Below are 24,007 nucleotides of genomic sequence, written 5' to 3' on the forward strand. Positions count from 1 at the left end.
CTTGAGGGACCAGGAGTCAGTGACAATCCCACCTGAGCCTGTGGGTGATGACATTTCTCCTTCTCTACAATGGGGCCAGAGACTGCCCCTCACCCATCCTGGCTCCAGCAACACCAGGGAACCATATGGGTCCCAGCTGCAGGTCTCTGCAGCCCACGTTCTACGGCAAGCGCCCAGTCCCCCCAAGAGCCTGAATACACAAAGGGATAATGGCCAGGCCACATGTAAAGGTGGAACTCTGACCCACAGTCTGCAGTAACCTGCCCGGGAAGCCAGACCACAGCTTCTGCAGCAATCAGCCCCAAATGGCCAAGATTTGATCAATAACTGCCAGCTTTCCTAAATTTTTCCCCATTTCCAGTTTAGTAGGACCATCCAGAGAAAGCCAAACATGCCCCACTTCCCGCTCACAGAGGACAAAGGATGCCCCACTTCTCATTGGCTGCTTCTGGATTCCCCATGCCAACAACCTCCAATCGGCGCGTATCTGAGCCTTCCCTTTCATCTGCTTCAAAGTGTCCCACTCCCCTGCCTCGCTTTGCATCTTTGCCAAATGCAGGTGATGGTGGCCGATACCTCCCTGGTCGCAGTAAGCTCTGAGTAAACAACCATTGCTGGTTCTCACGTGGGCGCCCCGATGCCCCTGATCCACTCCAAATGGTGACACAACCAGCAGGCAGCTAGCTGTCCTTGCAGTGGGGAATGCTCATCACCCATGTCAGCAAAAAATGAGAGTGAACAGGTGAGGGCTGAGAAGTCAGTCCCCTGGCACAAGTGTTGGACACGGACTGGGGACAAAGGGAAAAGTCCTGGGCCAGCAGTCAGGAGACCCCCAGCTCTTGCTCTCCTGCCCTCCTGTGTGATCCTGGGAAGGTTCCTCAGTCATAACAACAGAGCCTGGGTCTGATCTGCAGTCCTCAGAGCGCACAGGCTCTGTCATCCTAAGGGTGTTGCTTCTTGCCAGAACTTGCCACAGTGGGTCCTGGGGGAGCCTGAGGCGGGAGAATGGCAAGTATGACCTCCCAGATTTCTAGCTCTCAAGGAACCAAGCAACCACTGAATCCCACTAAGGATTCAGATAAGCAGGCTCCTTCCTCCAGGGCCAGGGGCTGCCCCACCTCCAGAATCGTCTGCTCTAGGAAGCTGTAATGGGTGACAGGTGTACTGGCGCTCCTGGAGGGAGGTAAAGTCATAGTGTGCACATCACAGGGTCCTGATATTTGCATAACAACTACAGGAAGTGGAAAAGCTGCCTTTTATATTCATATTTCAACTGTTGTTTAAATACACAAAGACCTCTTTAGAGCAAAGTGAATCTGAAATAGTGATAACATTTTACAAAGGAACTTTCCTGTAGTGCTTCATCTCATTTTATCCTTTCAGCCACTGGGCCTCTACTTTACCCCCACTCTACAAAGAAAGAAACAGGCTTGGAGAAGTACAGCAATGCACTCAGCGTCCACCAGCTAATAAGGGGCAGAAAGGGGATTTGAACCTGGGACTGCCCATCTTTAACCCTGCTCTGGGGGTAGCCACACATTCTGGGGGTTTCTAGCTGCCCCACTCACTGTCAAACCATACTCTAAGGGGCCCTCGCCTTCTGCAAAGCTGCCCAGGGCTACCCCAGGAAGTGGGGCTGAGGCTGGAGGGACAAAGGTCCAGTCCCCACTTGTCCCAACCAGGGGAAATCCTACTTCAGCCTGTTTTATGTACTGGGATTCTAGATGATATTTCTCTTGAGCCAAAGGTTTTGCTACTGAATTTAAAAAGCAGAAACCACTGGTACATCTGTTCTTCCTAACAGCCCATTCATTTAGCAGGACTTTGTGCAGTAATCTGTTTTTTTGTTTGTTTGGTTTTTGTTTCATTTTGTTTTGAGATAGAGTCTCACTCAGTCACCCAGGCTGGAGTGCAGTGGCACAATCTCAGCTCACTGCAACCTCTGCCTCCCAGGTTCAAGCGATTCTCCTGCCTCAGCTTCCCCAGTAGCTGGGATTACAGGCGTGAGCCACTGTGTCCAGCCACGGCAGTAATCTGGATGGGGAAATGTAGTTGGCATGCACACTGTGCTGCTGTGATCATTGTGACAGCCTGGGTGGAGTGCCACCTGTGTGATGCTGCAGGGCGGCTGTGGCACCTGCCTCCTCCTTTCCTTATGGCTTTGGGTCCCCAGCCAGGCCAGGGCTAAGTGCTGCACAGGTGCAGGGTGAGGTGGGGCCCAGCCATCCTGGCTCATGGCCCCCACATGAACCACAAGATGGCACAGCAGAGAACTCCAGCAGGTGGGCCAGCAGACGAGGGAAAACCCAGCCAGAGCAGGAGGAGCTGGGGAGCAGACAGTACCGGAACTGCCTTCCGGACGCACCCTGTCCTCAGCCCCCTGCGGGCGGCAGACTGTGGTGATGGCTGACCTGCCACTCTCCACACCTGTTTCCTTTCTGGCATTTCCAACACTTTAATGGAGTTTGGTTTCTGGGAATTCTGAAACAGAAGCTTGTAGAAGAACCAACTCAAGAGCTTGTTAAAACACAGATTCTGGGGCCCTACCCAGATCTGAGGGGGGCCTGGAATCTCTATCTCTGCCAAGCTTTCAGTGGCCCAGAATCCCTAGGTGGTCTCTGCTGCACTGGTGGCATCAGGGGAGCCCTGGGTGCCCAGGCTCAGGCTGGAATGAATAAAGCGGTGCCAAGCCCATGCACAGTGGTCGGGATATTTAGCAAGAGGCACCCTTGGGGAAGCAGCTCCAGGGCACCTCAGGAGGTGGGGCTGAGGCCCCGCTGTCCCCACAGAGCTCCCCTCCATGGCTCACCTTAGGGGACTGTCTTGCTGCTAAATCTTGAGCAAAGCTGGGAGCACCTGGCAATGTGCCAGGAGCATTCGAAACCACAGAATCATTCCAGAGAAGTGATTTCATCCGAATATAAAGAGTAAGATATTATTTTTATACTAAAATACATGTGGTTGTTTTATGAAAGATGAAGCGAAATCCATATTAAAAAATAACCATAAAACATGGCATTCCAGAGAAACATCCAGCTTCACCACGGAGGCCACAGCACGGGGACCCGGGTGTGGGCTCCCCCTTCCAGGGAGTCTGGGAAGCCCAGCCTCGCAGGTAGGTGCATTTGTTCATACAGGAGCCAGCCTGTCCCACAGGATGCTGCGAGTCCTCAGGGACCCAGGGCCTGCAGGGGGGCCCTGTGTGCAAAAGAAGAGGTGGGAGGAGTGGGCCCTGAGGGTGGGGGGTGGGCAGGGCTTAGAAAAGCAGAGGGGCCCTCCCAACAGAGGGGCTTCAGCCCTTAGAGAACCCTTTACTGGAATGGTACCCCAATGCCCCCAGAAGCAGCTTCAGGGACCTTGCTCTGGGGCACGTATAGAGGGGAAGGCTCCATAGAATAAAAGCTTTGTATATGTAGAAGTTCCTCAAGTTATTGCCTGTAATAGCAAAAACCTACAGAAAACCCCACCACGTCCACAAGCAGGGGCCTGGTAATGCCACTTACAGCCCATCGACCTGAGAAACCAGCAGAGGAAGGAGGGAGAGTGCAGCTACTGATCTGGAAGGACCTAGAACATGTAAACTGGAAAAAAGCAAATTCCAGAACGGCACACAAGACGATCTCATTTTGGCAGTAAGATGTGAATATTCAAAGGTGCATTCAAAAATTCACAGGGAAAGGACTTTTACCTGTGTTTGCAATTTTTCTATACTAATTGTGTATTATTTGAGTCACAATGGAAAAGGTTTCCCGCAGAGGATTTCCAGCATAAGGCAGAACTATTAGGGTAGAATGTCAATTTTCTCAGCACCGTGACGTCTCTAAAATAGAAACTTAAATACAAAACGGGGGCGACATGGAGCAGCATCCGGACAGACCACAGGGTAAAAACGCAGAGTACGAAAATGCACGTGCACTGTGCCTGCAGTTGCATGGATGGCGCTGGGACCGGGTCAGACGAGAGCCCCAGCAGATGGGGACAGGGGTGGTGTTGGGATGGGCCGAGGTGAGGGCTTTTTCTATCTTTAATTGCTCTCTAATGGTGTAATAACGCTCTCTTGCCCCTAATCAAAACCAGGTTTAAAAGACAAAGAAAAGCCAGGCTGGCCTGGGCTCCGGCTTTGTGCTGGCGACTCCCACCCTCCCAGCAGCCCTGCCGTGGAGCAGCCCTTCAGCAGAGCAGCAGCGCCTCGCCGCGGCCACGGCGGGGAAGGACCGAGGCTGGTTGCATGGAAATGGTGGCTGCTCCAGGAGAGCCCAGAGCTAAGCCCAGACACAGGGCAGGGCAAGCTGGGAAACGGGGGCTGCTGCATCTGCACAGGAACCAAGGGCATGGGAGGGAGAGGGGTGCACAAACAGCCTCCCGAGAAGAACAGAAAGTCCCCCACCAAAGGGCAGGTGGGTGGCACCAAGAGAGATCAACAAGCCCACCTGGGTGTCTGTGAAAGGCCAAGGTGGAAACCCAACTTCAAGGCACGGCTCTGCTACACACACGGCTCTGCCACACACACGGCTCTGCCACACACACAGCTCTGCCACACACACAGCTCTGGCCAAGATCCTGCTCAACTTTTTCCTCGATTTTACCATCTGTGAAAGGGGGATAATCCTGGGGCCCTGCCCGCCTCCCAGGCTGATAAAGACTGGACTGGAGATGGCGTGGGGTCCTGGCTCTGCCATCTGCAGGCTGCAGGAACGTGGACGAACCACCTGACCCTGAACTTGAGTTTCCCACCGCACAGAAGAGGCTGATGCCAGTGCAGGCCTCCAGGGCTCCGTTTCTTGACCTGTGCCCACAGTGGATCCTGAAAGCAGTTTGGCGAGTCACGACCTTTCCAAACGTTGAAATAGAATAGAAAATATCCCAGTACAATACACTTAGTAAGGTTTTGTATGAGTTCTGGGAACTTTTGCTTCAGTTTTATGGGATGTTTATACATGTGTGTCCTGGGTCATGGCGTACCATATAGTTTTTACTATGGGTTGTAGCGAGTAGTTTCAGAAATGCTGTCTTACAGATATAATGAGATCATGCAAGCAAATGCTAACTTAGTTCCCAGCATTTCATAAACTCTCAAAAAATTTACTTATTATTCCTGCCAGAGGTGATAACATTGATTCATCAGCACCTTGTCACACGGGTCCTTAAAAAGAAAGCCCAGCAGGAGAGGGTCTTAAGCCAGCGGGATTACTCTTAGGTGTTAAGCTTTCCCAGGATTCAGGGGCGAGGGCCCCGGAGTACAGAGCTGGGGAGGGGGCTGGGGCCCCCCTGCCAAGGGGTCCCAGGACAGCTGACACATCTCCCCTGACAATCTGCTAATGAAGTAAGTAGGAAGTTCAAGGCAGCACTTGCCAGCCCCAAAGAACATTTTCCTGCCCAAAAAAGGAGCCGCTGTGCTAAGTGTGTTCTTCAGCCAGAGGCTGGCACAGACCACCAAAGTCCATCTCGGTTTGGCACTACGTGTGGTTACTCAGAACAACAGAGAATGTGAGTTCAAACAAAGCCTCACCCTTACCAAAATAAAGCCCAAGAAAGGCCTGCAGGGTTGGGCCAGGCTGATAAGGAGTGACTATTATAGGCTTGTCCCCACATCACCTGCTACTCTGGCTGCCTCTCCCTCAGGGCCGCTGACCCCACTCAAGGACAAGGCCAGCCACAGAGGGCCAGGAGGAGCGACTGCAGGGCACTTGCTGTGCCCAGGTGCCGCAGGACCCCAGATCTCAGGCCTGTTTCTGCTGCAGCTCCCTGAGTGCCACATACCCTTTCCCAGTGCAACTCCTCACCCCTGGACGCTGGTCTCATGGCCACCCTGCAGCCCACCCTCCCATAACCCTCCCCACCAAGAAGGCCTTTTCAGAGTGGGCTGTGATTTTAGGAGAGAATTCTGCATGCTGATGAAGTTGAACGTGCTTCTGCCTAATTTCTACTGGGCTCTAATTCCTTTCTGGGGCAGGACCTACAAGAGAGGACTCTCTCATCTGGCACCCAAGGACTTCGGTAAACGGCTAAGAGACATTCGTTGTGGTAGAGAGCTGGGAGAACAGCACCCCTGGCCTGGTCTGATTCCACTGAAAGATGGGGCCATGATGATAGCTGATTGCTAAATTTACATAACTCAGTTCATCTTCACAGGAGCCCTAAGAGGTTGGTACGACCATGAGCCCATTTTCACTGAGGAAAACCGAAGAAAAGAGACTGTAAGTGGCCAGAGATGTATGGCTGATGAACAGCCCTGTGTGGAGGCAGGGCCAAGGTGAATGCTCCTGCTATGCAGATGATGCAGCCCAGAGAGCCGCAGTCACCTCTGCGAGTCCCGCAGCTGGAAAGAGCACCCAGTCCTCCCACACTAGCCGGACGGGTCCGCAGCCTGCACTACTGAGCTGTCACGGGGGCCTCTGCCAAGCCTCAGTGCAGAGCCACAGGTGGAGAATATCCTGTGACCCGGGAAGGGAGGCAATACCTAAGCCCAGCCCCAGAGACATGGACACCACCAAGGGCACGCAGAGAGCTAGTTCCCCCAAGCACACCAGGCCAAGGCCTCATGGCCCAGATCTCCGCGAGGGGGTGACCTAGGATGCTCAGGGCTTTTCTCAGATTCCAGGGAAGGGGACGTCATCTCCAGAAAGCCTGGAATACACCAAAGGGGCCCTCTCAACAACAGGAGACCAACCGCATAATGCCCAAAGGGTCCAGTGCCTCCTCCTCCTCCAAGGATTCCTCAGCATCCTCGCCCTTCAGGCTCTGGATGGGTGGACCCTCTTCCGCCACTTGGTCTTGCTGCTCAAAAAAGTCGAAAGCCTCTTCATCATTCCCTGTCTGACTGTCTGTGCCATCCAGGACAGAGGAATCTCTGCTGGTGAGCCCTGCAGCCCCTGGGGATCTGGTACCTGTGGAGGAAGACAGAAAAGAAGGGACTTGGTAACCACCCCAGAGCCAGGGGAGGCATCTGGCCACACTGCACCCTCCCATGCCAGGATCTGAGGCCAAGGGCTTCCTGCAGCCTCCTGGGACCTGAGCAGGATGGCGAGTCTGGGTGGATGGAAGCTGACCTCCGTTTCGGGGGCAGCCAAGTGCCTGCTGCAGCCCCCCAAGGGCTGATGGGCACCAAGGAAGCCTGGAGGGGAGTGGTCACAAGTGGGAGCTTCAGAGCAAGACAGGGGCAGCGGTTCCTGAACCCAGGGCCCAGAGCCTGTGTGCGCCGCAAGGATGGCTGCACCCTTCTCCCGGGTGAGCGGTGGGATACACCAGCCAGGGCACAGGGTGATTCAAAAGGAACCAGTGCAGCCAGAACCGTTTACAGTCGGAGGCACGGCAAGGAGATCTGCAGACGCAGACCTGCTCCGAGAGTCCAGGCACCTGGACTGTGGACTGGATGGGTGCCCAGGGTAAGCGTGTGGAAGATTCTAGAACAAACGGTGATCACTCCATTACAAACTGGCTTAGATCAGCGCTTCTCAAAGTGTGGTCTTCAGACAGAGAATGCCCCTTGTGTGACCACAATGAGGTAAGTAGAGAAAGGGAGAGCAAGCATCCAGAAACGTCCATAGCATCCTGCCATCATCGCAATACCCGAGCATGCTTTTGTATTTGTGAAAGTATCCATCTGTGACAGGCTGGGAATAAAAGAGCTAGCCCTTGCCACAGATAGTTACAGAAGCGTGGGCTGAGAGTATTTGTTCATCTCTATCCAAGGGCTTACTGGGTAGTTTATTTTTAAAACAACTGACTTTTAACAAAATCACCTTGTAAGTAAAGAACTTAGAGAGTGTCTGGCATACAGGATGCACTGAGTGATAATGACGATGTTGTATTATGTGATGCTCTGTTATTTTACTCGGACAAATGTGAAAAGCCATTCAATGTTCCAAACCTTCAATTTCATGTCATAAGCATCTTACATTTAAACATCACAAAAGCCCTGTGAGAGAGATTCCTACTGTACGTCCATCTTGCAGATGAGCAAAGTGAGGCATAGAGCAGCTGTGTTTCTATCCTGCCTCTCCACCAGAGAGGGGCTGGGGCATCCTGAGCGTCTCTTCCAGCGATGGCTGAGCTGGAACCTCTTAGCACAGTCTACTCAGCCCCAGGGACAGGCAACGAAGGAAGGGTTGTGACCTTGGAACAAACAAGGGCAGAAGAGAACTCAGACCCATGTGAGGGGCCCCGACGTGGCCACAGGACATCTGGGCCGTGCAGCTTGTCCAGTCCTAGGCCTGCACATTCACCAGTTTTGCTTCTCCTCCCCACCTTTCACTTTAAGAAATTTGTTTTATTTACGGTCAACTTTCTTTCGAAAACTTCCCTTCTGTCTTGTGGAACTAGGAGATCCACTGTAGCTGGGAAAGAGTTAAGCAGACGGACATAAAGAGGGGAGCAGTCAAGGGGTGGGAGTCCAGCACCAGCAGTGGTGAGAACGTGCCCTGCCCTGGGGGCATCTGTGAGACCAGGGCCTGCCCCACGGGGGTTCTGGGTTGACAGGACTAACCGAGGAGTGGGGTAAAACTGTAGCCACCATTTACTGTGTGGTTGTTTCTGTTCTAAGCACTTTGCATGTGTTAGCTCTGTAAATTCTCATAACGGCCTATCAGCCATGCTACCCTCACCTTACAGATGAGAAAACTGAGGAGAGAAGAGAGAGCCGGGACACCCGTGGGAAGGGCTGGACGTCTTCACCCCTGGGGGCAGGGGTGCTGGATCAATTCCTCAGCCTGGAGCTGTCCCCACGACCCTCTCTGTGGGGGCACAGGTGAGAGGCACATGTTCCCAGGGGCAGGTCACCAGCCAGGCTGTGAGAACACAGCTTTCCCGGGATACTGCAGGTCCCTAGGGCTGGTTGGAGGAGGCAGAGGGGAGTGTGGGGTGTGTGTCAGGGGGTTGTATGTGGTGCATGGTCGGTCGGGGGGCGTCGGGCAAGCTCTAGGAATGGGGCTGGCCAGGAAGGCCACAGATGCGGGTCACACTATGGAGAATGCCTGCTGTGTGAGCCCCCACCTGACACCCAGATGTTCAGTCCCTCAAGGGTAGGCCTTCTGCCCACCATCCAGCCAAGGATGCCAGCGAGGCCACCTGCCTCGCCAGCCTGGCTGAAGCCTCCAGGCTGCAGAGGCAGCTGTGGACATGTTCCCACCGGGGCAGGGCAGCGGGGCCTAGTTCTGGGCCGGGGAGACCTGAGGGACATGGGGCAGAGCCTCGGGTACCTAAGAACTCTAGCAGCTCTGGGCTGCCTGCCAACTCGGCATCCTTGGAGACACAGCGCAGGATCTCATTGAACACGGCTCTCCTCTCCCAGATGTCAGACTCCCCAACAAACAGGACCTTCCTGGGGAGTGGGGGGAGGCTGGCTGCTGCATAACGACTGCTCAGTTTCTGGTAAAACGCCTCAATCTCGCTGTACTTTTTGGAGACCTGGAATGAGAGGAGCATGTGGTTTCCTGAGTGAAGAGTGGCAGGCAGTGCTCCTTTCTCACCCCGACCAGGGGTTCCCGAGGCCCGGCAGCCAAAGGAAGTGTGCCAGGTATGCCTGTCTGCTGCCCCTCCGCCTGTCTCCCAGCCTCAGGTTCCAGTCCTTAACACGCCTGGCCGATAGCGGATTCAATAAAAACATCTTAGTGGCCCAGAGGAAAGATGCAATAACGGTGCCATTCTGGGCCCTGTCACAGGTCCGGGTAAAAAGATTTGATACAAGGACCCCTGCCTGGCCTGCAGGTGATCATGGCCACTGCATTCATTCCCAGCTTTCTGCATATCAGGAGGGTGATCTCACCGGCTGGCAGGTCATCTTCCTGCAACACCGCGAATCACCTGTTCTCAGCACCAACCTTATTCTCCCGTGAACCAGTGTGGCCTTTGGCAGGCCAGCCCATGCAAGCAGTGGAGACAGATATTTCCAAGGCTGGTTCTCTGCCCTGCGTCAGGCAGGACCTCCCTGCACACAGGCACCCGAGTGAAGCAGGCCAGGACTCCTGCTGTCATCAGAAGGCAGCCTTGAGCACCATCTGACTCAGAGAGGGCAGCACTCAGCTTCCCGTGGGACCAGCGGCTGACTCCCGCTGGCTCCTTGGCCTCTCCCCACAGCTCCTGGGCAGCTAAGCCTTCACCCCTTCACTCACGGAGCTCTTGCTGCATGTTCGCTCTGTACAGAGACACCCCAGCAGGCTCTCAGTCTCACAGTGGTTTCAGTGCCATCACTGTGTCTGTAACCACGTGGGTGCTCAGTGAAGTCACCTGCTGTATACACACACCATCGGCCTGGCATCTACCCTCACGCCTAGCTCCTCTATCACCCGCTGTATGCACACACCATCGTCCTGGCACCTACCCTCACTCCTCACTCATCTATGCTTTCCCCATAGACTGGGCCTGTCTACCCCGACTGAAGAGTGGGTCACTCACTCTTATGCTCCCAGGCCCGGACTGTGCCCACAGTGTGCCACTGGAGTGCTGGTGTGCAGGGGCTGCGGGCATCTGACGCCCTCTGGCTCGGGGGGATCCCTTGGTGCAGGGTGTGTCTGGAGCACACATCCTTGGCTCCGGCAACACCACCCAGAATGCCCAGCCTGCGAAGGGTCAAGATACCAGGAGGCACTGGGGGGACTTCAGAACCTCCAGTGGGGGAGTCACCTGGGACAGGTGCTGCTTGCAGTTGTCAGCACAAGAGCCTGGCTCCAGACTTTCCTGAAAACAGCCCTCAGGGAAAGGCACACGCACCCCTTCGCAGAGCGATTGCTAACACAGGCTCCGACAGCAGCTGTGACTCCAGCCCCGGCCTGCAGAGCAGTCCACGGTGGGGGCCGGGCGCCCCCTGCTGGCCCGACTGCTCCACTCAGGCTTGGACCACAGACCCAGCAAATCCAGGCTTGGGGAACCTCCATCTCCAGAGCACTGGCATCGTGAGTACCCCGGAGCTGTAGGCCTAGGCTCCCACCCCACCCAGGGCCCACGTCCATCAGGGGTTCAGGCAGGGCTTCTTGGGTGGGCATCTGCGCCAACAACAAGAGGAGGCCAAGTAAGAGACCCTGAGCAGAGGAAGCTCAAGGTTGAGAACTCACATTTTTATCTGGTGCCCCCGTGTGTCAGGCACTGCTGAGCACGGGGCAGACAGCCCTGTAACGTTAGTAAGCTTGTGGGTGTCTGCACTGCTAGCACATCCAAGAGCCTGCACAACCTCCACTGCGGTGCCCCCTCCTGGGGCCGCTTTTACTCCATGGTCAGCAAATCAGTACACGTTTATATTAAAACACATATGCCCTTTTAAGTAGATACAAAATGCTAATTAGTTCTTTGAGTTAAATCATGAAACATCAAAGAGACTTCAGGCTTGGGGTGTGTAACTTTAGGCTCCATCCTGAGATCCCATGGGGGAGTAAAGGAGTTCTTTGCCCTCGCAACTACTTTCAAATGTCTGACAAGCCCCTGCACGCACACACTCCACAAGGAGTGGGCGTCACTGACTAGGAAAAAGTGGCATTAGTGTGATTCATGGAGGTGTTAAAACATCCTCATGTACACCTCACATGTAAGGCCGGCCCTCTGCACAGAACCAAGTGGGCTGGGCTGAAGCCCAAGCTTCCCAGAGTGCTCCCTCCTTCATGCCCTGCAACATCAAGCTCAAATACTCTCCTCTTCTGCTCCTGTCTCTGAAAATGTGGGTGCATTGAGCTCCATCCTGGATCAAGTCAAATTACCAGGACCTGCAAAGCGCCCTGTGAAGCAGATTCACTCTCAGAGCAATGCAGGCCCAGAATCACCCCTGACATCACACGTTGCTTCTCACCAAGAGCCGGCCACAGGAGCAATCAAATGAAAAACAGTATTGCTATTCTAGACGCTTCTCATGACATTGTTGAATGCCCCTTAAAATTGTGTGGCTGGGCGTGGGGGTTCACACCTGTAATCCCAGCACTTTGGGAGGCTGAGGCAGGAGGATTGCTTAAGCCCAGTTTGAGGAGTTTGAGACCAGCCTGGACAACATAACAAGACACTATGTCTACCAAAAAAATTAAAAAATGAAAAGCTGGGCATGGTGGTGTGTGCCTGTAGTCCTAGATACTTAGGAGGCTGAGGCAGGAGGATTGCTTGAGTCCAGGAGTTCCAGGCTGCAGTGGGCTATGATCATACCACTGCACTCCAGTCTGGGGAACAGAGTGAGATCCTATCTCTTAAAAAAAAAGAAACATTTGTGCCATAAATTTCTCTTAAAATTTAGTGTCTCTTTCAACAGGTCACCAGAAAGATGCAACTCATCATTTCCCTTTTTATCTTGGCTGCCAGGAGACTCCAAGCTAGCCCCATGTCACTCCCTGCTGTACTGCCGGGCCTACTTCATTTCACCTTTGTCCTAATAATCCTGTACCGGTGTCTCCTGGTCTCTAGCTGCAGGTCCTTTTCACAAGAGGCCAAATGGTAAATAATAAGCCAATGAGCGTGTGATCTCAACCCTCTTGAAACTCTCTTCTCCCTTAGCTCCTGTGACTCTGTAGACACCCACCCAGTTCTCTCCTCTCTGCCTCAATTGCAGACTCCTCCTTCTCCCCAAGAGTCCCTGAACCCCTGGCATCCTCAGGATTTCCTCCTCAGCTCTTCTCTCTGCCTTCCACATCTGTTCTCTGGACAACTTCATCCACTCCCAAATTTTTAATATCACCTCCAAGTTGATGACACCCAACCCTGCATCTCGGGCCTGAGCCCGTCCCGAGCTCCAGCCTCATGTATCCGTCCACAGGGCAGACACTTCACACTCCACATACCCCCCGGATCTGCTCCTCCATCATATTCTTTATTTTAGTTGGTGGAAACAGTCAGCAAATGTGGTGCATGTTACCCCGTAAACATTTTCAACTCTCCCTTTCCCTTCCATAACAAGTGCAGCTGGCCTGCTCCAAGCCCTTGCTTTGGGAATGACCATATTGGCCATGTATCTGGGCTCCCTGATGCCTGTTTTGTTCCTTCCAATACAACTCCATGCTCTCAGGAGATTGGCTGGTTAAAGGCAAAAGGGCCCACGTCACTCTCCTGCTTAAAACTCTCCTTGGCTGCAGGTCAAGTCCAGGCTCCCGCAGACTCTCCATAATCTGGATCCTGCCTGTCACTCACCTTCATCTTCCCCACTTCCTCCCAGGACTACACTCAGCTGCGCAGAGTTCCCGCTCAATGTCCTGTTTCCAGCCTCCGTGCCTTTGCTTAGGATGTGTTGTCCACCCGGGACACCCTTCTCGCCTCTCCTGCTGAGCCCCACCTGCTCCTCAAAACACAGCTCAGCCACCACCTCTTCCAAGAAGTTTCCCCAGGGTCAGTTAGGTGCCCCTTCTCTATAGCCCCAGAGCTTCCCAGGTGCTCCTGTCCCCATCTGTATCTGTCTCTTTAGAGGTCTGCCTCTCCATGGACTGAGAGCGTCTGATTCACTCTGTGTCCCTTCTGTCTAGCATGGTCTGGTACTCCAGGCCCTGAGCAAGCGACAGACAGAGAAGCACTTGTTCCGGATGCTACTTGAACCCTGGTGGGCAGGTGTGTCTGCCCGCCCAAACCCCAGGCACCCTCGAAACACCCCGGCCAGAGCCTCCAGCTCACCAAGAACTGGACGACATCCTCGGGCCTGTGCTTGGCCGACTTGAACGCGGCCAGGCGGGTCACCACCAGGATCTGGTACTCCACGTGTCCAGACATCATCTTGCCCCGTACTTCCTGGTGCTGCGGCACAGCCAGGTCGAGGCCAGTGTGGGCATTCTGAAGTCGCCTGCCAGAGGAAAAGAAGGCAGGTGGGGTTCAGGGTCAAGGCAGTAGGCTTCCCGAGCAAAGTGCGGGCAGGGCATCCGGGTGCCTGGCAGGCCTGGGTGCCAGGTGACTCTGCTGGCTGTCCTCAGTGGTCACTGCTCCAGGCCACCCATCCCGCCACACCAGCCCTCATAAGCCTGGCTTCTTAGGCCTCGGGCCTTGGGCCTGGTCCTGCCTTGGGGTTGCTCAGGGACAAAGGTCTGCTCCCTGCAGGAAAACAGGAAAGGATGGGGCTTGTTGAAACTCTGTGTAGAGTGGGTGGGAGCAGCATCCCAGGGCCTCTACTCAGACCAAGGAACATGCCTGGGGCTGCAGGGACAACATGGGATTGAAACCCCAGCTGGAGATAGGCACCTCTCTTTGGCTAATGGGCAGGAGGGCTGCTACAGGCCCCCTGAGGGGGACACAGGATGAGCACTGGAGGCAGGACCCTTGTGACCCCCCGTGGCCCAGAGAGGCACTGATAGGCCCGTCCCTCATCTGGGCAGTCAATGCTGCCCCTCAAGGTGTAGAGAGGATGCATCAGCAAAACATCACCGCTCTTGGAGACTTGTAAAATGCAATTCGAATATAATGAATTGTATGACAGACAACGAAGTGATAAGATGTTTTCCCTGAAGTGGAAAAAGTTATTAAATACATCCCTCATCCTACGTAAGGTGAGACACAGACCTGTGCAGACTAACATCCCTCATGAAAACACCTCTGGCAGGACATGCCGGGCACCCTCTAAGCAGCTCTGACCATCAAGGTGAGACCTCCTGTGTGCCGGGCAGGACCCTGAAAACACAGGAGGAGCTGCTGGAGCTTAACCCGTGTCTGAGGCACGGCCCCTCCCTCTCTGGAATTATACCCCAATCCATCAAATCCCCCTGCCCCAGCACTCCTCCCACATGGACCCCTCACATCCCACACTAGGCCACGCTGTCACTAGCACAATGCTGCTGTCACCAACTGGTGAGGCCTACAGTGATGCGCCTCCTATGCCATGTGTGACACCCAATGACTGTGTGCTGTACACACAAGGAATATCCTCCCGCGGTGTAGGGCACCCCAGGCAACCTGCCTTCAGGTGGTGAAAAGTGCAGCGAGGGCTGAATGGGCACTGGGAGGTGCACACGCACAGCCAGCCCTCTGCCAACGGCACCGAGTTCACGCAGTGTGCACTCCGCGGCCTGGTGTCGCCCACGGTGTCACTGTCACCAGTGTGGAGGAAGAAGGTGAGGCTGGATGCTGAGGGGAGATGCGCTGGGCTCTAGGGATGCACCTGTGTGAAGTCACTTCCGCCTCCTGCAGCCCTGCGAAGGAACTCTGCTACCCAGACCCACTTAAAATACAGGGAAACAGACCCCTACAGGGAAAGGGGCTGCCCAGGTCTCACCTGGCATGAGGTAGAGCTGCATTCAATCCCAGGCAGCTGCTCCAGTGCCCAGGTGGCCTCTTATGGGGCAGGCATGAGAAAGAAGCCAGGCATCATTTCTTTAGGATCATGATGAAAACGAGGCACAGGGGTGTGAAAGTGACAAGAAGGGCAGTGCCTGAGCTGGGGGGAAGTCCTCTCAGGGGTAGGAAGGGGATGGAGCAGACCCAGATGGGCACCTCCCACGATCCAGCTCCCTCACAGCACGCCACATCCAATGGTTCTCTGACCACGCCAGAACCCACAATCCATAACCCCACCCCTTTTCCAGGGTCCCATTCCATTGCTGGAATCCCTCTGCCTTAGGCCCAGCTCCCCTGACTTCTTACCCAGAGCTGAGCTGGCCTGGTCAAAGCCCACTTCCCCAGTTCTCTGCTTCCTTCACCCTGTGCCCAAGTGGCTTAACGTGACTGGGGACAGACATGGTGTAAACATGCAGCCTGGTCCCATTGCAATTCACGGCTGCAGACTTGAAGGCACAGCACCACACCAGGCTTGGCTACCCTACCTTGCCCTAGATGTGGGGTTCTCAAAGTGTGGTCCCTGGATCAGGATCAGCATCGCCTGGGAACTTGTAAGAAAGGCATGTTCGGGCCTAGGGTGGCCAGCAATCTTGTTTTCTTAGTAAGCCCTCCGGTGAGTCTGACGCACCTGGGCCTAGTCCATCACCCTCCCACTTCCCTGGACCCATAGGAAAACTCTTTCTCTACAGGGCCAGATAGTAAATATTTCAGGCAGTGCAGGGTATCTGGTCTCTGCTGCAGCTGCTACAGAGAGTACATAAACAAATGGGGGTGTGGTGGATGTGCCCTAGACCAAGCTTCTCTAACAGTAATGTGCGTGCAACCCCCTGGGGATCCTGTTAATATGCAGATTCTGGTTCTGCAGGCCTGGGTGTGCCCTCACCATCTCTAGTAAATTCCCAAGTGATGTGGACACTGTTGTGTGCTGCTCCAGAGACCATCGGAGAACATCCTGGGCTTCGCTGTCACATCTGCCCATCAGCCTGCAGCTGCTCCCTGATAGCTGCCCTCTCCTGGGACTGTAGACAAACTGGCTGGCTGCTCCTAAGGCCAATCTTCTACCAGGGCAGCGGCTCTGACCCCCTCCCACCTACTCAAGGACATAGCTGCTGCAGCTCACCCCTCTTTTCCGCACCATCAATTTTCCTTCCTTACTGGCCCATGCTTATTAGCATGCAACCACGCTCTGACCACTCACGTAACAAAAGCTGTGCTTTGACCTGACATTCCCCTTGCTCCATTTCCCTCCTGCCCTTTCCAGCAGAACTCCTCAACAGAGGGCCCCATATTCACAGGTTCCTCTCCTCCTGTTTGATCTTGAACCCGTTCCAGCCAGACTTTGGTCCTCTTCATGCAACAAACTGCCCACGCCCAGGTCACCTGCGACCTCCGTGTTGTTAAATCCAAAGGTGAATCCTCATTTCTCCTGTGGTCTGACTTGTCAGCAGCATTGGGCACAGTCAGCCACTCCCCTCCTTCAAGCTCTGCCTTCACTGGTGGCTGGAGCACCCCCTCCCTCTTGGTTCTTCTCTGCCCACCCTGGCCACTCTTGCTCAAACAGGAGGAGAGGAACTGCTTTGGATGGTTCCCCTTGATAGCATCCAGAGCACCCTCCTTAGACCTTCTTCTTCTCACTGTACCCCTCTCCAGGTGATCTCATCCAGGCTCCAGGCTTTAAATACCATTTCCAAGCCAATGGCTCCCCAACTCCCATCTTTAGCCCACTCTCCCCTCCCAGCCAGCCTCCTTCCAGCTACCTGACATCCCCACTGGGCTTTCAACGAGCTTCTCAAAACTCACCTGTCTACACAAATGCTGCTCCTACCTCTCCCCAAGCCTGCCAAAGGGCAGCCTCATTCTTCCAGCATCTTAGGCTGAGAGACTTGCCGTTAGTCTTGACTTCTCTTCTTGTTCTCACACCCCATATCCAAGCATCAGCAAACCTGAAAGCTCAATCTTCAAAATATATCCGGAACCCAAACATTTCTCACCCTCACGGCCGCCATCACCCTCGGCCAAGCCACCACCAGCTCTATGTGGAATCCTACAAGCCTGTCCTGAATGCTCAGCTCGGCCACTGCCCATGCTCAGCATAGCAGCCAAAGGATCTCTATAAACCAGAAGTTGGGTCCAATTGCACTTGAAATTAAATCTGATGGCCCCTCCACAGCCTTCGCGGCCTTTCCTGATCATCCCTCACTCCCAAGCTTGCCTCTTCATCGCATCACCTAACACTCTCCCCGGGCTCACTCCACTCCAGCTATGCCAGCCTCGGTACCTTGGCTCCTGCTGTCCTGTCCTCCGAGTACACACTTTTCCAAGATTTCTTTTTCATGGCTCTCCCCTCAGGGAGCTTGTCAGGGATCTGCCCAGGGGCCACTCCATCAGAAAGACGCCCCTTGACCACACCATAGAAAATAGCGTGTGTGCCTCCTACCACTCTATTGCCCCCACTGTTTTGTTTTCCTTCATAGCATGTATCATCCCTGACATGTAGTAGATTTGCCTACTGTGCTTGTGCCCCCATTAAAGCTCTACAAGAGGGACTTGTTTGTCTCCTAGAACTTGGGCCAGTACCCAGTACAAAGAAGGCTCTCGATAAACACCTTCTGGCTGAATTCAAGCTTGAGTGCATATGGCAATGACAGGTGGGAGGAGATCGGGCTGGTAAGAGGAGCTGGGGTGCGACTGGGAAGGGCCGGCCTTGCTGCTGGGCTAAGGCATTTGGACTCACCCTGCAGGCAAGATCCTTGGGTGTGCTCGTGCCCCCAGCAAGAAATGAGCACGACTCATGTGGCCTTACCACCGCCAGCGCCTCCACCTCTGTTAACAAGTCCAGGCTGTGCAGCAGGGCAGGGAGGGAAGCCACCCACCCCTTCCCAAGCACCCGGCACCAAAGTCACACTCCATCCATCTGCACCTGGCTGAGGGGCGTGTACTACTGACGTTGCTCATGCCTGCCAATCTCAAACCTCCAATTCACAGAAAAGGAAACTGAGGCTTGGTGAGAGGAGGTAACGTAAGTGGCAGTAGGGAAACCTCTTCTGCCCATGAAGATACAACTGTAACCACACTTGATCATGCAAGACCAAGCAGGCTACGACATCAGGGTTTACAAAAGGAATCATACCTTTCTAGACCTGAAGTCACAGGGAATTCCTGATTACAACTGGAAGATCAACAGTTGGCTGGGTAACACGTTTATTTATGTCATAAATTGGCATCTTAGCCTAAGACTTTGTGTAGGGAGAGCAAGGGTGAAGTGTATGAAAATATTTGAAGTAAGTCACTTTACAGCGTTTTAAAGGGGGAAAGAAGTAAAAGCACGTGCCTCCCAGCCTTGCCAGGATCCATCTTGGGCTGGGCCCTCCAGGCCTCAATCAGGGCCGACCCACTCTGCATCCTCCGCCTGGACCCTTCCAAGGCCTTTGCTGTAACTTGCGCTCTCCTGAGCTGCCTCCCAAGCAGCGACCATCTCTCCCTGGTCTCTCATCAAACTCATCCTCCCAGAAACCGGGTTCCTGCCCTGTACTGTGTTCCCATGGCAACTTGAGCTTACTACCCGCTGCTGGCATCACCCCCTCTCCACTGCAGCTCCCTGCAGGGCGAGCCTGTCTGATTCGCCTCTGTCCCCAGTGCCCAGCACCGGGCCTGGAACGCAGGGGGCGCTGAATGGATGAGGAACTAGATTTTCGGGCTCAAAAGAGAAGAACCCAAGGCGATAGGAAAGGAGAGCAGAGTTCCCACTGCGCCCGCCTGCACTCAACCAGTCAGTCGCAGGGCTCCCGCTGTCCTTGGCTAGTTCTCTACCCTCTAGAGGGCCTCGCTTTCCTCAACTGTAAATCGGGGGCGCCACCTCTCCTGCAGGGCGGTGCAGGGGCCCAGCCCGGATAAGCCACCGAGGGCTCTGGGGAGACCTGCACCAGGTCCCTGGCCTAGGAGGCGGCCGCCTCCCCCCGCCTCTCCGCCCGGGCGCCCGGGACTGCGAGCTGCGCGGTGTGGGGCGCGGGGGTCTGGCTCACCTGGAGGTGACGAGCACCGCCGGGGACTGCATGACGGCCGCAGGGGCTCCGGGCGGGGCGCGTAGTCACGGGACCCGGCGGTGCTCGCGTCACCCCGTCCCCGCCCCGCCTCCCGCCGCCCTAGACTGCCCCCTGGTGGCAGCGGCAGCGCAGTTCGCGCCTGTGGCCAGAGGCGGGGCGGAAGCGCGGCTAGGCGGATCCCGCACGGTCGCCGTCGGCCTGCGCTGCTCGGAGCTGCCGGAGCACCCACGCTGAGCCGCGCCCGCCGCAGCCACCTAGAAGAAGCCCAGCCTGGCCCTGGCACGTGGTGAACCTTAATCGGTGTGTCTGTTTTGCGCTAAAGTTCAGCCGTTAGAGAGACGGGACTCTGCTGTTTCCGCCGCCAGTCCCCATTACAAAACCACTCCCCCTCTCCCCCAAGACCATTTCATTCAACCGATCGGTCAACAAATATTTACCAAGCTGGGGCTCTGTCCAGGCCTCGTGGGGTCTTCTTCAAGCTGCACAGTGAACGCCACGCAGCAGCCCAGTCCCCTTGAGCTTGCTGCCTCCAGCTAGCTCGCCTATCTCGTTCCTACTGCCTGCCCCGCTCCATAACTGGCGGGCACTCTCCCGACAGAGGATCTTCAGAGAGCCACCCCCTGCTGCTTGGCAGAGCCCTGGTGGAGGCCTCCCGGGGCCGGGCCTGCCTGGGATGGCTGCACTTGGGTCCCCAGCTGGAGCAGGGCAACGGGGTCCAGGAGCCAGTTCCCCTCTGAAGGGGACCGTACAGACCCTAACAAACCCTCTCATTTTAGATTCACCTCTCCATGGGATGAGAAACAGAGAGATCATATCACCTGCCAACGTAGCCCAGGGAAAGAAAAGCTGAGTCTGCAAACAGGGCCAGCAGAAGGTGCAAACTGCTGCCCCTGTTCTGTTACTCTCTCCACCCAGAGCCCCAGTGACAAAAAGCAACAGAAGCTGGGCTTAACTATACCAGAATTCACGGCAGGGCGATGTCAGCCATGTTTCCTGAGCCTATCAACCAGTGCCACCAGCATCACCATCAATATCTACCTGTATTTACAGATTTTAGTGAAGAAATCCTACAGTAAAAGATTTTGAAAAATGACTTTCCCCAATGTATCCCTTGAATAAATGCCAACATTCATATGCCTTATTTTTTGTCTCAGATTTGTTTATAGCCAAGATGAGCAATCATGAATGAAGTATGACAATGAATGAAAGTTCTGAGGGAGACCCTTGAAGTCTTCAGTGAAGAGCTGGGATGATGGCGGGAACCCCTGTCTGCTCTGCTGCTCATCGGCCTGTCCGTCTGCAGGGCAGTGTTCATGGCTGCAATGGCATGCCCTACTTTAGAGAAAGGGAGTTCAAGGTCTGGACAGAAAGCAGTATAGGCTTCAGCATTCCAGGAGTCTGAGTGTAGTGCCAGGCAGTTGAGCAGTCACCATTGCACTCACATTTATTCAACAGACAGAAACACAGTGAATAAGACACTTTAGCTGCCTTCAATGGACTTCTTTGCCCTCCTACATGGGGAGTGGGTGGGGGTCTGGAAAGGCTTTCTAAAGGAGCCGAAGGCCAAGGTAAAACCTGAAGAAATATGGATAGAATAGAGTAGAAGGAATGTCACGTGCAAAGCCCTAGAAACAGGATGGGAACACCAGGGAACAGGGGGAAGAGGCCAGCAGGAGCCAGGGTGTGGACAGCCTAGTGCACCAAGGCCAAGGCTTTGCCTGATCCTGAGGCTAACAGAGCCATCAGAGGGTCAGGGACATAGGAGTGGCCGGGCCAGCTAGGCCGTGGGCAGGGTTTCGGAGCATGTTGAAGGTCTGAAGATGAGCTGGACTGCAGAACAATCCAGACAAGAGACAATGGTCCCATGAACTAGGGTAATGGCCACCCAGGTGGAGAAGAGGGGACTGGTGAGAGGGCCTTAGGAGAAGGAGTTGGTCAAGACTTGGGAATCCAATGCGTGTGGGCGGGAAGAGATAAGATGCCACTATGGTTTGGCTCTTGTGAGTGGCTGGACATTGGTATCATTCTCTGTGGCAGGGCACCTGGAGAAAGAGCATATTTTTGGTGGGATGGTGGGTTCTGTTTCAGACAGGCAGTGTTTGAAGGGCTGGGCCTATTGATGCGATTGGGTTTATGGCCCTGGGCCTCAGGAAGCCGACCTGGGCTGGAGACTGACATAGGAGTCATGGGTAAAAAGGAGACTGTTGAGCCTGAGAGTTGGGGTGAAGCCACCAAGGATGGTCTACAATCCAGAGATATGCAGCGGTGTTGGGGGGCTGCAGAGAAGGGGACTCTCCATCATTGTGGGAGCTGGTAGCATGTCTGTCACCAATACCTTGTAAGCAAATGAGAGGACCTCACCTGTGCCCCTGGGGTTGCGAAGTGTGCACCTCAGGAAGACTCGGCCCGACTGTCAAGAATGCAACTGGTTTCCTATGAAAGAATGACCCCATTCCCAACAGCAATCCCATTTTCTGCCTCTGTGGGTCCCACGTGCACCTCTATGGCTCTAGCGCATAATTGTATACAATGCATGGAATGTGGGATCTAAATCTGATATTTTCTGCTTCCTGTTTAATTCAAGGAGCCCCTTCCATGGCTGAAGCTGCGGTAACACAAACCACATTGCAAAGGATTTTCTATTTCTCTCTTTCTCACTGCCCAGGGAGGAACACTCCAGGCCTCAGTTTCCATCCAGGAAGTCGCTGGGCCTCGGGACACTGTGGTCAGTGAGAGACACCCGCAGCCTGCAGGGGGTGCTCTGAACTCTGGCTGAGCCACGCACCAATATTTCCCATGGTGGCTTGGGTCTTCTGGGACCTTATAATTTGTCTCTATTCCCTAATGTGATACTTTAGAGCTCCAGGGTCTGGGCACCTCCACATGGAGCAGGGCCACCACCTTGCTTGTCACTCAGCAAACACTCATGGGTACAGCTCCAGGCCTGTTATCTCCCCAGGCCTGGGGGCTGCAGAGCCTTATCCTGTGGGGCTCACAGCCCACTGCAGGGGCTCACAGGCCACTCTAGGACAGCTGGAGATTTCAACAAGGATGCACACCTAGGGTGCTATGGTGCACAGAGGAGGGCATATAACTAACTCAGCCTAGGGTTAGGCATACAAAGAATTCTGCCAGGAGGAGGTGATGGCAGACCTGGGTTGTAAAAAGTCGGTATTTTTTTTTTGAGACTTAATTTTCTCACTGGTGAAATGCACGTAACAGAAACCTTTAAATCATAACATTGCTTTGAATTACATGAGGTAAAATGAGACTGAAACAAGATGAAATGTATGGCAGGCATTGGAGATGAGCTAACCGGAAGCCATTCACAACCCCCTTCTTCCTGGTTTTTATTACCATAGAGGCTGGAGAAGTAAAACACATGTCCCATTTCAGTTACAAGGGGCCATGTGACATAAATGACCACATATACTTAAGTCCCTGTGGAGGATTTATCTTGCTAGCAGAAAACTCTTTGTTCCTTCCTTGTCTTCTACCTGGGAAGGGGATACAGTGCTGGAGACACAGCAGCCATTATGGGAGCAGGAGGCACAGACATGAGTTTGGAGTCTACCATGTTTAGGATGAACAAGCCTGGGGAGCTGATGTCATATGAACTTGCATACCCGTCCTGGACTTTTTCTACAAAGTTCTCCTTGCACAAAAGCCTAAACCACTCTAAGTGGGGGTTTTCTGCAGTGCATTTCCTGTTGGTATAGTTGTAAAGTACTTACATAATGCCTGACATAAAAACTGCTCCATAGGGGATGCAGGGATGACTGAGGAGGAGGAAGAAAAGAGGTAGAGTGTGTACTAGGAAGCACACTCGAAGGCAGAGTGTCTTTTTTTTTTTTTTTGAGACAGGGTCTCACTCTGTTGCAGTGGCATGATCACGGCTCACTGTAGCCTCAACCTCCTTGGGCTCAGGTGATCCTCCCACCTCAGCCTCCCAAGTAGCTGGGATCACAGGTGTGTGCCACCATGCCCAGCTAATTTTTGTGTTTTTTGTAGAGACGGGGTTTCCCTATGTTGCCCAGACTGGCCTTGAACTCCTGGGCTCAAGCAATCTGCCCTCCTGAGCCTCCCAAAGTGCTGGGATTACAGGTGTGAGCCACCATGCTCAGCCTAGTATGTCTTCATAGAACCAGAGCTTATTTGAGGAGCTGGTGAGAAGAACATGTGGAAGGATTGCTGGGAAAGGAGGCAGCAGAGGCCAGGAGGAGTCTGTGTTCTGGCAGCACAGAGGGCCTTGTGTGCTATGCAAAGGAGCTCACATCTTATCCTGAAGAAGGAGGGAGTGGGCTCACAGAACAAAGGGAAAAGAGTGTTTCAGGAAGAGACTGGGGTGTGATCAGCAATGCCAAACACTGCTGAACGTCCAGGAAGATAAGGAGGTGTTCAAGAAAAACAAACAAAAAGACCCCACAGAACTGAACAGTAGTTAAAGTGGTGAAAGCAGGTTTTATTTGGGACTACTGCAATAGGGGTAAGAGACTCCAGCATAGAACTGGGCTAAATTCCAAATGCAACATGAGAAAGTAGGAATTTATAGCCAAGGAACAGGGTGGGAGTGGCAGCTGGAACATCACTAAGAGGAGTATGGGGGACTCTGGCTATGCCGACCTAACAGGATTCTTGCTGAAGATGGGCCAGGATGGTCAGACATCACCTGGGGATGGTGGAGGAGGGGGAACCCAGTTGGATATCGAGGGTGATCAGATAGGTAGGGTGGGAGGATGTTGGTAACCTGA

The 24,007-nt window shown here is 54.1% G+C and overlaps 1 protein-coding gene and 1 long non-coding RNA gene across 2 annotated transcripts in view; one reads left to right on the top strand and one right to left on the bottom strand.

Annotated features, from left to right (window-relative positions):
- HS1BP3 (HCLS1 binding protein 3) overlaps nt 1–19,302 on the bottom strand; it is a 33,467-nt gene extending 14,165 nt beyond the window's left edge. The window contains exons 1-4 of the mRNA XM_032172341.2: nt 19,236–19,302; nt 13,567–13,732; nt 9,198–9,405; nt 6,671–6,887 (exon numbers count right to left, since the gene is read on the bottom strand). Of these exons, the coding sequence (XP_032028232.1) occupies nt 6,671–6,887; nt 9,198–9,405; nt 13,567–13,732; nt 19,236–19,267 (623 nt within the window). The 5' untranslated portion in view covers nt 19,268–19,302. The remainder of the gene's footprint in view (nt 1–6,670; nt 6,888–9,197; nt 9,406–13,566; nt 13,733–19,235) is intronic.
- A 67-nt stretch (nt 19,303–19,369) lies between these two features.
- On the top strand, nt 19,370–20,397 carry LOC131381067 (uncharacterized). Its single transcript, XR_009209509.1, has 2 exons — nt 19,370–19,556; nt 20,033–20,397. It is a non-coding gene; the product is annotated as an uncharacterized LOC131381067 (long non-coding RNA).
- The last annotated feature ends 3,610 nt before the right edge of the window (nt 20,398–24,007 follow it).

Source organism: Hylobates moloch, unplaced genomic scaffold (genome assembly GCF_009828535.3).
Source record: "Hylobates moloch isolate HMO894 unplaced genomic scaffold, HMol_V3 SCAFFOLD_13, whole genome shotgun sequence".
Taxonomy (NCBI): domain Eukaryota; kingdom Metazoa; phylum Chordata; class Mammalia; order Primates; family Hylobatidae; genus Hylobates; species Hylobates moloch.